This window comes from Pan troglodytes, chromosome X, assembly GCF_028858775.2.
Source record: "Pan troglodytes isolate AG18354 chromosome X, NHGRI_mPanTro3-v2.0_pri, whole genome shotgun sequence".
NCBI classification, from domain to species: domain Eukaryota; kingdom Metazoa; phylum Chordata; class Mammalia; order Primates; family Hominidae; genus Pan; species Pan troglodytes.
In genome coordinates this window covers 133,920,076-133,935,876 of record NC_072421.2, presented here as the reverse complement: position 1 = coordinate 133,935,876, position 15,801 = coordinate 133,920,076, and the positions used below count along the sequence as shown (strand labels likewise).

At 40.4% G+C, this 15,801-nt stretch overlaps 1 protein-coding gene across 1 annotated transcript; it reads right to left on the bottom strand.

Moving 5' to 3' along the window:
• Positions 1-2,183: 2,183 nt before the first annotated feature.
• Positions 2,184-8,033, bottom strand: BRS3 (bombesin receptor subtype 3). Its single transcript, XM_001137541.7, has 3 exons — positions 7,432-8,033; positions 5,498-5,849; positions 2,184-4,013 (listed from the first exon to the last, which is right to left on the bottom strand). Exons 1-3 carry the CDS (start codon positions 7,863-7,865, stop codon positions 3,600-3,602), a joined length of 1,200 nt encoding a protein of 399 aa, XP_001137541.1. The 5' UTR covers positions 7,866-8,033; the 3' UTR covers positions 2,184-3,599.
• Positions 8,034-15,801: the final 7,768 nt, after the last annotated feature.

The following is a 15,801-nucleotide window of genomic DNA, read 5'->3' as shown; positions in this document are numbered from 1 at the left end:
GAGTACTACTTCTAGAAAATCCTGGCTCCCCACACACCAGTTGTGTGAATCTATGGTTTCAACGATAACAACAGTTTTTAATAGTTTGGGTTAGTTTTTTTTAAAATTACATTTCTTTTTCATGAAGTTCTCATTCTGGCAGGAACTCTTGGAGAACTGAATTTGTGTGCACTTTTATGATATAGGTAATGTGAGTTTTATTAGGCTTAAACTTTGCTAAATATTTTTTCCTGGATCCAAAAATAGCATACAGCTGTTTTCAGCAATGTGTTATTGGGCTCCCATTTCATTCCCGAGTTCACAGCATAGGTGATAATATGCGACACCACCCTACTGCACATATCATTGAGTGCCGGCTCTACCACAACCGTCTTTTGAGCAGGTGACTTAAAGGGTTCCTTATGCTTATGTACCATGTCACCCAGCCATCCTGGCCCAAAGGCTGCCCAGGGTCTGTGTGGTGACCTGGCAGATAGCTCTGCATTCTAGACTGGATTTGACTGAGCCAGTAAGAACCTCTCCCAGAAAGTTTGAGTATGGAACATACAGGGATGTGGTCAGAGTAGCAAAGAAGCAAGGAGATATTCCCAGGGAAGGTAAAAGGCAGAACAGAGGCCTGCTGTGGAGAAGTTCCCCACGGGTGAGAGGAGCAGCTGAAGCAGCGAAGGAGGGTCACTGAGTCACCATACTAGTGAGGCAGTGGAGTTGAGATGTACACACATTGTACCTGTAATGGAATTCTGTTTGGTCGTGAGAACTGACAGTTTATAATTGCACAATGCTGTGGTCTCTGTGAGGCCTGGTTCCTATTTTTTCTCATTTCCCTGCATATTCATAGAATAACTCCCTAATGACTGAGGTAATCTGAAAGCATCTCTGTCTTTGTAACCTGTCTTTTACAAGTTTTTTTTCTTGCAAGTTATAGAAACACACGAGGTAACAAAAAAAAAAAGGGGGGTGGGTTATAAAGATAGGGGTGGCTACTGAAACTCCAGGACTGCAGTGTAGATGGGCCACATAAAGGGATGCTGGACCTAGGAAGAATCTACACAGCTGGCTTCTCTCTGAATATGTGCTTCATTCTTCCCTCTGACCTTTATATGGGGTGATCTGTGTTGTACTTCTGCCCTAATAGGCCACAGCCTTCTTGGTGGATAAATATACATTAACCTACAAAAGCAGAGACTGCACTCCAGATAGGACTCACCTATCTGGCCTAAGAACTCTTTCTGAAAAATTACTGAACTATACCAAATCAGATTTTTTAAAAATGGTCCCTTCAAGCCCACTCTGTCCAGGAATTTTCCTATCCCCACATCCTATAATCTCAAGGCTTAGTGGAACTAAAAAGACTTCTTTCTGACAAAAAGATCGATGAATTCCTGACCTAAGATGACTCAAACTGCAGAAATTCTGCAAACCCAAATTTGCTATTTTCAGCAGAAAAGCGAGTCGTAAGTGTTTTGTAGTGCTTTCACCTTCAATGATGAAGACTTACCTGCTGGACGTTTTGGTAATGCCTAACTTCGTGGCTGTGTTTTCATGCTTTGTGGAGTATTACTGTATTATGTTGCATGTTTTAAGTCTTGGGTCAGGGAAGACCCCGAGCAACACTGAGATGTATACAGAATTTATTTTGTATATATCCCAGCTATCCCCGCCATTTAGAATTCTCTCCAAAGAAATGAAATTTTCCATAGAAACATTTCTGGAACCACAAAAGTCAGTGTGAAAAAAATTGTGGCTATTAGGGCCTACTTGTAAGATTAGCCATGACAAGGATAATCTGTTGAAAAAGAGACCACCCTCTCAAAAATCAAAGCAAAGCTGTGAATTTTAAGCCAACTACAACTACGGATGGAAGGAGGCTGATGCCCTACACGGCCATTTAGGGAATTATTTTATATCCCTAACTCACCTAAGGATTGCTGAGAATGGAAAAAAAAAAGTTCTTTGAGTTCTAGTTTTATGAACTTCCAAAAAGCTGTCTTCACTTTTGTATTCTGGTACTTTTATCAAGTTATATCTGAAAAGTTATTAGAGTTTAGGAGAGTAAAGATGTAATTTTTACTCAGAGTGAGGAAAATAGTAAGATTGTTTTAGGGCTCTGTGACTTGAAAGTAACATTTTGGAATTAAAATGGGTTCCGTTATATTCTGTCAGAAATACTGTTTTTAGAATATAAAGTTACACAGAGTCATTTAAAACTTTATTTCATATTTGTTTTTCCACACGTGTTACAGTGTCCACTTTAAAACAATACTAATACAGTCTCACACCCCCCGCCCAACTTTAAGTAAACCAATTTTACAGAAAGTTAAAGTCTAATGTTAATATGTATTACCTTTTGGAGCCACATCATTAGCAAAAGTTCACGACTCCACAAGCCATTTAAAGAAAGCTCAGCATTACCAAAAGCACACTCAAACATTGTTTTTTTTTTAAATACAAATTTACCTATAGTGCCAAACATGTTTAAATTTGCTCCAAAAATTTTTCTGAAACCACAGGTCTAAATCTGACACGTCTATTGACAAGAGTTTTTTTTTTTAAACAATAATTATTAACAAGTGAATGATGTTAGCAGGTAGGAGCACAGGATAGAAAATCAGAACTTTCCATCTGATTTCCATGGGCAGAGATTAATTAGGCCATACACTTACAGGACTTAGGCACCCATTGGGTTTAATAAAGTCAAGCAGGAAGATGATCTGATCACAATTGCACACCCAGGGGTTAGGGATTTCATATGGTACTTCTGCATGTTTTTAGAAAGAGGGCACTGCTTACCAGAAAGAAACGAATTTCTGTAAAGGAAGAATTTCAGACACTGTGGCAGGTTTGCAGATTTTTCAACAGAGGTCCTCAAATGACACCATAAACATGACCACTTATTCTGCCTATGAATAAGGCAAGTTCCTAACAATATTTGTGAATGATAACTTAGCCCAGTTATTAATCCATGGCAGTTGTAAGTGTTGACCCAGTAAGGCAAGCACTGTGCCCCAGATCCTTACTCAGTGCTTTATATTCGCTGACTCCAAAACATTTTCATTTCAACTGCACAGATTCAGCTACAATGGAATACAGATTAATGGAAAAGGGCAGCCATTCTGTGAAGGTTTATTTTTAAGAAAATAGCCTAAGAGATGCTTTCTCTCTTTTGTGATCCCCTTTTCACATACAAAGTATCTCTAGATTTACACCACACAGTAAACACAAACACAATTTTATGCAAATCACAGTATATGAGGAGTTAGAAGCATCACAGATGTGATTAAACAACAAATGAGATTTTTAAGTTTCATCTTGTTTATTACACCTTCCTTCCCATTTGACTTCCCTTACGATTCACTGGCATATATAAACTTGTCTTTCTGCACTTAGTGGGGCTTCATTTTATTTAGAAAGCCCGATGACATTACTATTTGTACTTTGAAGAAAGTAATGGTTTGTATTTTACTTACTTATAGGGATCCTTCACTCCTAAGATTTCAACACACTTTTCAAACAACAAAAATCTGGACACCATACACCTACACACAGCTTAGAGTCGGATACACACGCTGGGAGGAGAAGCAGCATTTTTCCTTGAAAAGCTAGAATCTGTCCTTTGCCTGCTTCACACTACACCCAGTGAACGAGGTCACACTAATTTCAGACATCTGTATGCTCCCAGTGCCCGGGACCGTTCCCATCACAGCCAGGGTGGTAAGAGAGGTGTCAGCAACAGGAGGCTCAGGCCGCTCCGCCTTGCAACAGAACAACTGAGCTTTAAAATGCTTCTGGAAGCTTTTGCTCAGCCAGTAGAGAGCAAAGGGGTTTACGCAAGAATTGCTGAAAGCCAAAACCCGAGAGAAAATGGTGAAAATGAAATGCATGGCAGAGGGGTCTACATAGGTTTGAGAAGTGAATGAATGGTAGAGGTACAGGAGGTGATTTGGCAACCAGCAGAGGGCAAACAGAGCCACCAACACCAATACCGTTCTGGCAATTCTCTTTCGGGATTCAATCTATAGGGGGAAGAAACATAGCAAAAAAAAAAAAAAAAAAAAAAAAAAAAAAAAAAACCACACACAAAAAACAACAAAAAAAACAAAACATTTAGCTGTGAGAGATTTTAAAAAGTTATCCTATAAATTTACATAGAAATTTACAGTTAATTACAGCTGATTTCCCTTTGAACATGCATTTGTATGCTAACTGGCTGGGATGTGCAGGAAGTCAGCCTGTGACTATATAACACAGCAAGTCAATTGGCATGGTAACCTCTGATCTTGGACTCATTAACTCTAATTCAGAGATACCTTTCCCCCTAATTTCGAGATACTCTAGGATGTCTGCAGTTAACTCGAAGAATGCCGTGGAATTCTCCAAAATTTACTGTAATTAAAAACAGAGAGACGCTATACAAAATTGCTTTCACTGCATCAGCAGAAGCTGACTAGGTCAGAATATTGTTTTGAGGTCTATGAAAGTTGCCAAGCTGGTAACTAAAATTGTTTTTACTCTATAGGAATTCTAACCATATAGTCAAAGAAGTAAATCCAAAATGTGCTGTCCTTTTTATGTGAAGATAATCCTACCTACATCTATTAATAAGAGAAATGAGCCAAGTTAGGTGAATATATAGCCCGTGGTCACAAATAGAGCAAAGGTAACTGGTTCACATGGGTATTAAATATGCAACTTCAGTCTCATGAGCACCATTGTTAAACTAACTGAATGGACTAGCTCTAAAAAAGGCACAGTTCTCTGCGTACCGATCAAGGGGTAAATGGAATCCTCTCTCCCCCTTCCCCAGAGGTTAGAAAAATATTTTTAATCAAATGGAACTATGTTTTGGCAACATTCCTTTTATTCTGTCCATATTTATGAGAGGGAGGGTACACGTGGCTCTTGCAGTGGTCTTAATCAAGCTTCTGTGAGTCACTGTGTTCTCGTGCTACTTGCATTCCACTCTTTCCCCTCACTCCTCCCCACCTCAGTTTGCTCATCTGTGTGTAAGTGGCTTGCATTGAATAGTGTTATGGATTCTTGCCAGTTCTATATGCTATGTATTTTTATTCTGTTACACTTTCTAAAACAAAGATGCTTTTCTTCATAGTATCATCTTATGCAGTGTTCCCCACTATTCCATGGGGTAAAAAATTTTGACTACTCTCAAACTTCAATTGTCCCCTCTCTAATAGTAGTAGTCTTACCATTTATTGAAATACTTACTCTGCACCTAAGCATTTCATCTATATCATCTAGTAATCATCTTCATTTTACAGATGAGGAAACCGAGGCTCAGAAAGGTTAGGTAACTTGCTCAAGATTACTCAGCTAGTACGTGATAGAACTGGGATTCAAACCGGAGCCTATGCTCATAACAAAAATACTACACTGCTATTGCATTTATAAACAGGAAGATACACAGTTACTCACTGTGCAAAAGTAGGAACTTCACTTCTAAATTCAAACTAGATTTGCATGAGTACTGATTAATACATACCTGCTTACGGGCATGGCTTTGTTCCTCAGTAGGTATGTTCAGGGTGCTTTTGTAAAGGGTCCTAGCAATCAAGGAATAGTAGACAGAGATAATAGAGAGTGGAATAATGTAGAACACTAAGAAGCACAGCAGAGAATGTATTTCTTGCAAGAGCTTCTTAGAGACAGGATAAGAGGTACATGATTCAAATGTCATATTTTTATTGGGATCTCGAAAAGTGTATACATTTGAAAATATAGCCTCAGGTAGAGCAAATATCATAGACACGATCCAGACGCAGCCAGCTTTTACACAAGTCTTCAGGATGGCATTGGAGGGCTGTCGCTCAAGTGGCTTCACAACTGCCTTGTATCTAGAAACACATAATCAGAGGCAAAGGTCCAAATAAATGTCAAAGTTACCAAATTTTAGGGTGAGAAGTGACCTTAGTGGTCATCCAGTTCTACCCTCCGTGCATATGTGTATAACCAAGTCAACGTTAACCAACTAGAATTGGCTATGGTTTTAAATGCACATAATACATCCCAATATTTTTATTTATGCTAATCACCTTTTCCATTATTCACTCCTATGAGATATTCCAGATTTGCAATTTTATAATTTTATGTATAGACTCTCTATTTAGGACAAATAAACATTTATCAGCATGACTTTATGTGTGACTGAGAGTAATTCACCACCTGTGTATTACCTTAAGTGTAATATACTTAAGGTACCTAAAAGACTTCTTTTGTATAAGTGACTGATGTTAAACTGAATTAATTTTCCTTTCTTCATGAGTGAACAGTTATCAACCTTCCTAGAAGAGAATTCCAAGGGTTTATATGGTAAAGAGGAGAGGATTAATTTCTTCCCCGTTTGTAAGTGTTAATTCGTTGCCCAACCTGATCAGTGGACAGATTTAGGGCGAGGCAAAGTTGCAATCAGAAGTCCTGTGCCGGTACAGAGCTACCTCCTCATTCAAACAAATCCACCTTAAAATCTACAGTCATTAAGCCAGTCTGCCCTCAAATAGAATATAAGACCAGTCAAAGCAAAAATCATAAAAAGACACAGGGAAAGGTTTTCCTCCTCTCAGATTCTAGAATCTGAAGAAGCTATTCCTTCTGGTACTGCCAAACATCGATTACTTACAGGAATCTTGCAGGCTTTGTAAAGCATCATTTTTAACATTTGGAGCCTCAAATTTTTCATGTTTTTACAGTTATTCTACAATAGGAACACAGAAAAACAGAGTACTTGGACTGAAAATATCCTAACACAGAATCTGAACACCCTGACTGCAAGAGGATCTCACATGCTCTCTCCACAGAGCTCTAAAAGTCAACCAAGATTAATTTATTTCTCTGGAAATGATAATGTCACTGAATGCCTACAGAGAAAACAAGTAGAATTACGTGATGACATTACACTAAGTTACCAGGGAGTTGAAAACCTCACCGTTTTTCTGCCATTAGCTAATTTGATGAATTTCAAATAAATTAGATGCCTGTGTCTTTTTACCACTCTTCCGATATACAGTTATACATATGTGGTCAATTTCACACCTATCCTGGTTTTCATGTTGACTATATTGCACCACTAGGCTGCACTAATGTATAAAGCATGAATTTTTTCCTTTACACCTGGAACAATTTGCTTTACTTAATAAACTGGAGAAAAATAAAAACCCCGTTCAGTATACTTCTGAGCAAACAATAAGAATAAATTATCCATAAAGCATGCAATTTCAACTTCTCCTCCGTGCTATCACAGAAATTTTAACATTCTTACACTAACTTTTATTTTAAATGCCACCAGATTTTCCAATCTCACATCCACGTTACAGAGTGTGAGAAAAGCAGAATAGTAGCCAGTAAATGCTAAGTACAAGCTTTCCTTTCTTTTTGCCCAATTTCACATCCTGGCAAATATAACGGAGAAAAGAAACTCACCTGTCAGCGCTGAGAATTGTTAATGTGAACACTGACACACCAACAGAAGTGAGCCGGATGAAAGAGAGCACCTTACAACCAATTCTTCCGAACAGCCATCCTTCTGCAAGGTAGTGAGTTGCATCCACTGGCACACAAGTTAGCAGAAGTAAAAGATCTCCAAAAGCCAGGCTGGTGATGAAAATATTTGGAACTGTTTGCATGGATTTGGTCTTGAAAAAGACTTTGATGAGAATAGCATTTCCAAGGATGCCCACTGAAATGATCACAGCATAAGTAATATAGATGGCACACAATGCTTCTATTCCTGGAGAGTTGTCCCCGCTCCATCCTTTATTTGTGTTATCGTTAGAAACCACAGAGCTTGATGATTCTGTGTCATTTGTGATTGAAATTAAAGTCTGATTAGGTGAGTGAGGCTGCCTTTGAGCCATTTCTTCTGAAGACTGTGTCTTTAATATTTCTTCTTCTCAGTTCAAATGCAGTTGATTGTCACGTCCAATGCCTACGTCTAGTAACGAGATGGTATTAGGAGAACAGAACAGAACAGAATGGGAAGAAAATCCAAGACATCCAGATACTCCTTTGCTTCAGTTCTGTGTGTCTCCCAGCATGCTTGGCTAAATGCTTACCCATCTGGCACTGAAGAGTAGGAGGTGGAGTTTTATTGGCGTGTCCTGTCATAAGGAGAGGGAGGGGGCTGGGGAAATGCTCTGCAGTTGCTTATTCTTCCCTGTTGGGGAATCTTGGGACCAACTAGACCCTATTAAATCGTCTTATTTATTATTAGAATCACCCTGTTTTCATATCTACCCAGGATGGTCTATATAGGTTTTGTCAATTTTTTTAAAGAAAAAAACCATTTATCCCCCTGCAATCACATGGTAGTCTAGTGCATTTTGTTTTACATGATAAATAAGTGTGGGTGTCCCCTGAAGCACAACCTTGAACCCACTCCTCAAAATTTAATATCAGAGAGATGGTGAAGCAACAGATCATTTACACTTCGACAGGGTTTATGTCACCTCCAAGGAGTTATCATTCAGGTCACTTGGGCTTAATACCTAGCTCTGTCACATGGTAAACCCCAACTTTGCAGTTATCTAGGCTGTGCTGTACAATATCAAAACAACCTTTTTAAATTTTTTTTTTTTTGAGATGGAGTCTCACTCTGTCACCCAGGCTGGAGTGCAGTGGCTCGATCTCAGCTCACTGCAACCTCCACCTCCTGGGTTCAAGCAATTCTCCTGCCTCAGTCTCCCGAGTAGCTGGGATTACAGGCACCCGCCACCATGCCCGGCTAATTTTTGTATTTTTAGTAGAGACAGGATTTCACCATGTTGGCCAGGCTGGTCTTGAACTCCTGACCTCAGGCAATCCGCCTGCCTCAGCCTCCCAAAGTGTTGGGATTACAGGCATGAGCCACCACACCCAGCCAAAACAACCTTTTAAGAGATGAAAAATCCAGGCACAGCACCAGTTGCTTTGTCTCTAAATGTCCTAATAAAACCACTTTTACTGTTTGACTGTCTGTTTTAATGCCATGTTTTCTTTTAAGGGGCTGTTTAGGATTTTTCTCTCTAGAAATGGTTAAAGGGAACCTAACCTGCCTTATTCCAAAACAAAACAATACAGAACATCACCGCTCAAGCTCCTGACACAAAAGAACTTTTAAGAATGAAAATCATCATTTGCAGATGAAGAAATGAAATAGGTGACTCCAGGGATGATGGGCATGTAGATGATGTTTACATCAACTGAAAGAAGTACACATTTAAGGCAACCACCTCAGTACCAGCCAGAGAAGCTACTTTTTACAGAAAACATAACCATGTGCTTTATATGTATGTGTTTGTGGTGGGGGCACTGTTTGGGAGCAGGAAGCTAGCAGTTGGAGTGTAGTTACTAATTGAAGCTGCTAAGAAATATTCTCTGAAATTATCAAATGCAATGCATAATCTCTCAGCTAGAAACCATGTAGTGAGATGTTCATAAATATAACCATATTAGAAAGTAGTCTGGGGAGCGAAGTGAAAAAGAGCAAAGTATTTGGCTAGCTAATGAACAGGGGGAACAACAAAGGTTGTTCTTTATACTTAGTAGGGGCAATCAGTTCTTCAGAGAAAGTGAAGTGGATGAATTGAATCAATTACCTCCTTAATTTCATGAAGGGTGGAAGACAGATGTGGTTTAAGTCCCCCAAACCACACCTATCCCCCACCCTTTATAAGTTATTGCCACAGCTTGAATCACTCAGCTAAATAACTGCCTTTGATGGGAATGGGGGTGCGGGGGAGTGTTTGCATAAACCCAAGTTCCTAAGCTTTCAGATATATACACTCTAGTAATTTCATACACTGGGCTGGTTCTTTAAGATTGTCTCTACAGAAAAGGGCTCCTTAAAGGGTTCACATCTTGTTCTCAGCAAACTAATGATAAAATCTCCCTGGGACTCCTGTGTATCATTTACCAAGGAGCAAACCATGTCTTCCAATTCACACCACAGCCGATCTCCACACGGCACTGTTTTGTAAGTTCTGTAATGCTTGCATGTGATTTCTGAGATTATCTGAATTCCCAGATCTCACTCATGCTTTCAGCAGGCTGCAGCCACTGGAATACTTTTTCTTCTCCCTCTTCCTTCTGATCAAGAGCGGTCAGGAGAGAGTAGTTGTACTGGAGTAGTACTGGAGCGGTGGGGGTCTTAGATCTCTAGAATTCCAGAATCCCAGAATATCAGAGATGGAAGTGACCCTAGACATGATCAAATCAAATGCTCTCATTTTGCAGAGGCAGAAATGAGGTCCAGAGTAGGGAAAGTATCTCACCCAAGGTCTCACAAGTTCTCAACAGAACTAAGATGAAACAGATTCTCTTTGGCTTCTGAAAGGTTAAAAATCAGTGACAAGAGCTGAAAAACACTCAGTTCCTGACAATGAGCCATATTTGCTCATTTGGCATTGTAGGCTTAGGTTTTCTGCGTGTTCTATTAACCAAAGAACAAGAGATTTCCAGGCTAACCAGTGATTCATGATAGATACTTTAAATGCATTTGCTTTTGTATCTCTTTTACAACCTTATAATTCACTAGCAAAAGATAACCATGTCTTGTTAATCATTTTTAGCTAGGCACTTGGCCTATACAAAATGATGAAATCCTTTTTTGTTTTTAGTACATAAGTGGTCAATATTATCATCCAAGATTTTCAAAACAACTACTTGGTTTTAGATTAAGGAATTGTAATACAATCCTAATGCAGCTTTTTGACTCAGAAAAGTATTAGAAGTTGAATGAATAAGTTACCAATTTTCTGAAGTTGTGTTTTCTGGTTCACAGCCCAATTTAGTTGGTGTTGTAAAAATGTTTTTTTAAGTCTCTAAGGAGCTGGGCATCTAAGGGTGCTGAAGAAGCCTTCTCTACCTCTCAGGTGGTGGGGAGAGGGGTTAGAAAGCAACTGCCAGAGAGAAGCTGCCAATTTGGTTCTAAGATTCTCGGCCATCAGTAAACAGGACAGTGGTTCTCAAATTTTGGCTTGCCCCAGAATCATCAGGAAGGCTTATCAAAACACAGATTGCTGGGTCTCACCTCCAGAGCTTCTGATTTGGTAGGTCTGGCGTGGGACCTGAGTATGTGCATTTTGAACAAGGTCCCAGGTGATGAGGATGCTGCTGGTTGGGACCACACTCGAGAACCACTTAGGATAAAAATAATTCAGTTCTTCCAAGAGGATCATGGGTTTTTTTTTCCTGATACTGAGGTGCAACAGATATTTCTGTGGGTCTTCATTAAAGAAAAAGGTACTCTCTGCTGTGATAGATATGTCAAAAACCTTCCTGGAGCTGGCTGTCCTCCCTATATATCTCAATCCCTGGTAAGCCAGATTCACTGAACTCTTGGGCATCTATGCCCAAATCATCCAGGGTGCTTGGGGTGATCTCTCCAATGGGAGAAAGATGAAGTGCATAAACTTTTTGCCTCTTACTCAATTTCAAAATCTGTTTGTATATTTAAGAACTGAAAATTGAATGACTAGAACTCTCAATCTTTAAGTCTCTAATGATCAAGCTTTCTTCTTTTACACTTTTGCACTAGGAAGTCGGATGGATTTCTTTGTTATAGATTAATTGGGTTAGATCAATTATAGGATAATATAATTCGACATGTGGGTGTGTTTGGAGCTATGTAATAATTATTTCTGTTGTCACAGAGTTCTCTTTCATTACTTCTGGTCCTAAAACCTGATTGGTACAGTTTCATATTCCAAGGGGAGCTTACTGTTCAGAATGGCCTCTGCAGAGACCAGGTAAAATAAATACAACTGTGCCATGGAACAGTTGTACTATTCTACTCTACATGGTAGAGTAGAAAGCCAAGAGGTAGAAGCAAAGAGTAGAAATTCCAATTGAATCTTTGAAATTGAATTTTTTGTTAAAGGCAAATTCTTGTCATGATTAAACTTAATGGCTCTGTAAAAGTGGACAACCATGTAGGCTGTTGGCAGACTTAGGTACCTTTATAGATGCCCTTATCACTGTACTTGTCCATCCACACATGCCTAATGGTGTATGCTACGATCCAGGTGAAATTCTACTATTATAATAGATTGAGACAATTTTGTGATTACATAAAATGTTTAGGCTTCCTGCATATATTGAAGTACAAACTATTAAGTAGATGAATTTTTCTCTTAATGCATTTCTATCTTTCTTCTCAGTAATCTTCCTTTTCCTGGAATTCTCTGCTATATCCTCAACCATGTGTACCATTCCCATATGGCTTACTTTCAGCTTCCTACTTCTTAATCCTGTTCAGGTGCCTCAAATCAATGAAAATTGTACATTTACCATATAGCTCCACAATTTCACTTCTAGGCTTCTACCCAAAATAAATGAAAACATACATCTACACAAAGACTAGTAAGAAAAATGAACATTGAAGCATTGTTTGTAAAATCAAATGAGAAATAACCCAAATGTCTGTCTGTTATGTTAGCAAGTGGGTTAACAAAATGTGGCTTACCCAGGCAATGGAATACTACACAGCAATAAAAAAGGACAATTGATACTTATTACAACATGGACGAATCTTAAACGTATGCAATGAAAGACACCAGATATACTATATGATTCCTTAATATGAAATTTCTAGAAAAGACAAAACCATAAATTATAGACAACACACAAATAGTTGCCTGGGTCTGAAGGTTGGGGCAGGGATGACTGCTAAGCAGTACAGGGAATATTTAGGCAAGATGGAAGTATTCCAAAACTATGTGGTGTGATGATGATGGATGCATGATTGTATACATTTATTAAAACTCAACCTTTACACTTAGAATAGGTGCATTTATGGTATATAAGTTATGCCTCAATGAAGCTGAAAAATGGGGAGAATAAAAGTAAGCCCAGGGCCAGATGCCATTGAGGGATAGGGATGAGTGGGACATTTTCTAGCAAGTCTCACTTGTGCACAGGATGGAGCCAGCTCTGCCTAATGCTGCCGCTGATCCAGTGGGCATCAGGCCACCCTGCAGTCTCCACAGCCTCTGTCAGGACTAGGGCTCTTGCTCTTGGGAGATACTGAGATGAGTAAGACTTAGCACCTGTCCTCAAAGAGGTTAATGAAAGAGATAAAGCAAGGACACAAATAGCCAGAAAATCTGAATTTCTCTGGCTCCAACACATACTTGCTCACACATAATGTTTAGCTTCCTGCAACGCCCTCACCTCAAGCACTTCTAGGAGCCCCTAACAATGAGAGTCCTGCCAGTATGTTCTCACTGGCACTGTTGCTGTTCCACTGGGTGCCCCATGCTCTGCCCTGCAGTCTCTATGTTACTCTGCCAAGACTTGTAGTCTTTTGCATTGTTCCACCAAGCACAGCAGTCCCTCTTCAGTGATCACGACTAGTTTACTGAGCATTGCCAGTATGACAAGGTATGATAAGCCTGCAAATAAAAAGTAAGTTCTTATTAATCTGCCATAGTGGCACGTGCCTATAGTCCCAGCTACTTTGGAGGCTGAGGTAGGAGGCTTGCCTGAGCCCAGGAGTTCAAGGCTGTAGTGAATGATGATCACACCACTGCACTCCAGCCTGGGTAACAACAGCAAGACCCCGTGTCTAAAAATAATTAAAAAAAAGAAAAGAGAAGGCCAGGTGCAGTGGCTCACACCTGTAATCCCAGCACTTTGGGAAGCCGAGGCAGGCAGACCACTTGAGGCCAGGAGTTTGAGACCAGCCTGGCCAACATGACAAAACCCCACCTCTAATAAAATTACAAAAAATTAGCCAGGCATGGTGGTGGGTGCCTGTAGTCCCAGCTACTCAGGAGGCTGAGGTACAAGAATCACTTGAACCTGGGAGGCAGAGGTTGCAGTGAGCTGAGATCGAGCCATTGCACTCCAGCCTGGGTGACAGAGTGAGACTCTATCTCAAAACAAACAAACAATCAACAAAAACAAAAAAAAAAGGAAAAAAGAAAGGAAAAGAAAAAAGAAAAAAATAGTAAGGTCTCATCCTTTAATAGCCAAATTATAATGGCATCAAGACCCTCCCCCATTTTTTCTAGAAAAATTTCTAGAACTGTTGTTTCGCCCTTTAAACAGAGCCAAGAATCTGTAGGTTGCTTTTGCATATCCACATAGCCACAAATCAGTCCTCTACTTTATTTGATACAGTCTGCTGGGCCTCTTAAAATGGACTTCACAACTACTGACATCAAGGAGGTCTCACTTGCTGCTCTCAGTTGACTGATTCTGTTATTCCCGTTTATCTATGAGGAAGCTGAAGCACAGGGCAAATCAAGTTCTCAAGCTGAACCCAGGGAGCTGGCTCTATAGTTTGTGCTCATAACCACTACCCCCTCAGACAGAGGTGGCCTCAATCCAGCCACCAGTTTCAACTGGTTCCAGCATAGAATGCTGACTTGATCCATCCTCATCAAGATGGTTTCTGAAGGTGCCATCTGTACTCTGTCAGGCTTAGATGTCCTAAAGAAAACCTGCCTGGGTTCCTGAGGATTTTGACTCTCTCATGGCTTAGATGCAGCTCTTGCCTTTGAGGAGCATCCACCGAGTGTCCTGAACCAGAACCCTCTCCAGTGATCTGGACTCCAATTCTCCCTCCATGGAAAGTGTCTTCTCAGGGCACAACAATTGCTCATTCTCTGCAGTTTGGCCTCATTGGGACCATTAGAGAGGCCATTAGACAGACATCACTTATACCTTTGACCTCAGTGGGCCGGGTTAGGGATTTCATTCCCTTCACTGTCATTAGACTCCTTCATGGATGCAAATAAGTCCCTGGATAGGACACCGGCCTGCATTCGAGGATTCTGGGCTGGAGGCAGATTCGTGCCTGAGTCATCTCTGTTGCACTTGGCTGTTGCCTTCCGTCAGGAGACTTTATCTCTTCGGAGGCCCTCTTCCCTACCACTGTTCCTCCAAATTACCAGACTTGCCTGCGATGTTGGAACCCTAGCAAGGGCCACAACCTAGGCACAAACTAGAATCCATGCCACAAGTGAGATAGAAGTAAATTCTATCATAGTTCAGAGAAAATAGGCCAGTTGGAGGAGACTTGGGGGATCAGGAAAGGACTCATGGGACAGTCCATTTTTTCAGAGGAACTGTGAAGGATTGAAGTAGGTAGAGATGAAGGACAGGGAAGAAGTCACAAATAAGTATCAAAGACACAGAGGTGGGAGTGTGTGGGGGCATGTTCAGGGAATGAACAGTGCTGTGTGGCTGAAGGGTGGGTGTGGATAGGAAAGCAAGGTGAAGTAAGCCTGGCCAGGCAGGTTGACATTAACTTGTGAAAAAAACTTGAATGCTGTGAGCTGAGTCTGCAGTTCATTCAGCAGTCAATAAGAAGTTATTTCTAATTTTTTGAGCAGAAGAGGGATTGGTTTGGACCCACCCCTCTCCACAATCTCGGAAGAGGTCCCAGGGGCATTCTCATATATTTTGGTTGACAATTTGGGAATGTAGCAGCCACACTACACTTGTGGTTGGGCTGTGCACTTCAGTGAACTAAAGTGGGTGTCTGGATTCGCTTGGCTCCTTTAAAAACATACAAGGCACACCTTGTCCCTCAAGAAATGCACTGAACCATACCTAAGGGGTGTACCATGGCAGAGTGGCTGTGCCCCTGGAATCACGTCTGAACATTATTTTGACCTGCTCATCCTTCATCCCATCTTTGACCACACTGCCTCTAAGTCTTACTTAGTTTTAAGGCCTGACCTTGTTTTGCTTTTCCAGTTCCCATCTTCTGGGTCCACCCAGTACAAGCAGTGCTTATTGAAGCATAGTGAGGGACTGGGAATGAGGGGCTTCAAAAGGTGGTTACTGGGCCAAGTCAACAAAAAA

Coding starts and splice junctions, on each gene's coding strand:
- BRS3 (XM_001137541.7), bottom strand. CDS start 7,865: ATGGCTCAAAGGCAGCCTCACTCACCTAATCAGACTTTAATTTCAATC. Junction 5,850..7,431: donor ACAATTCTCAGCGCTGACAG/GTGAGTTTCTTT, acceptor ATGTGTTTCTAG/ATACAAGGCAGTTGTGAAGC. Junction 4,014..5,497: donor AAAGCCATGCCCGTAAGCAG/GTATGTATTAAT, acceptor TTCCCCCTATAG/ATTGAATCCCGAAAGAGAAT.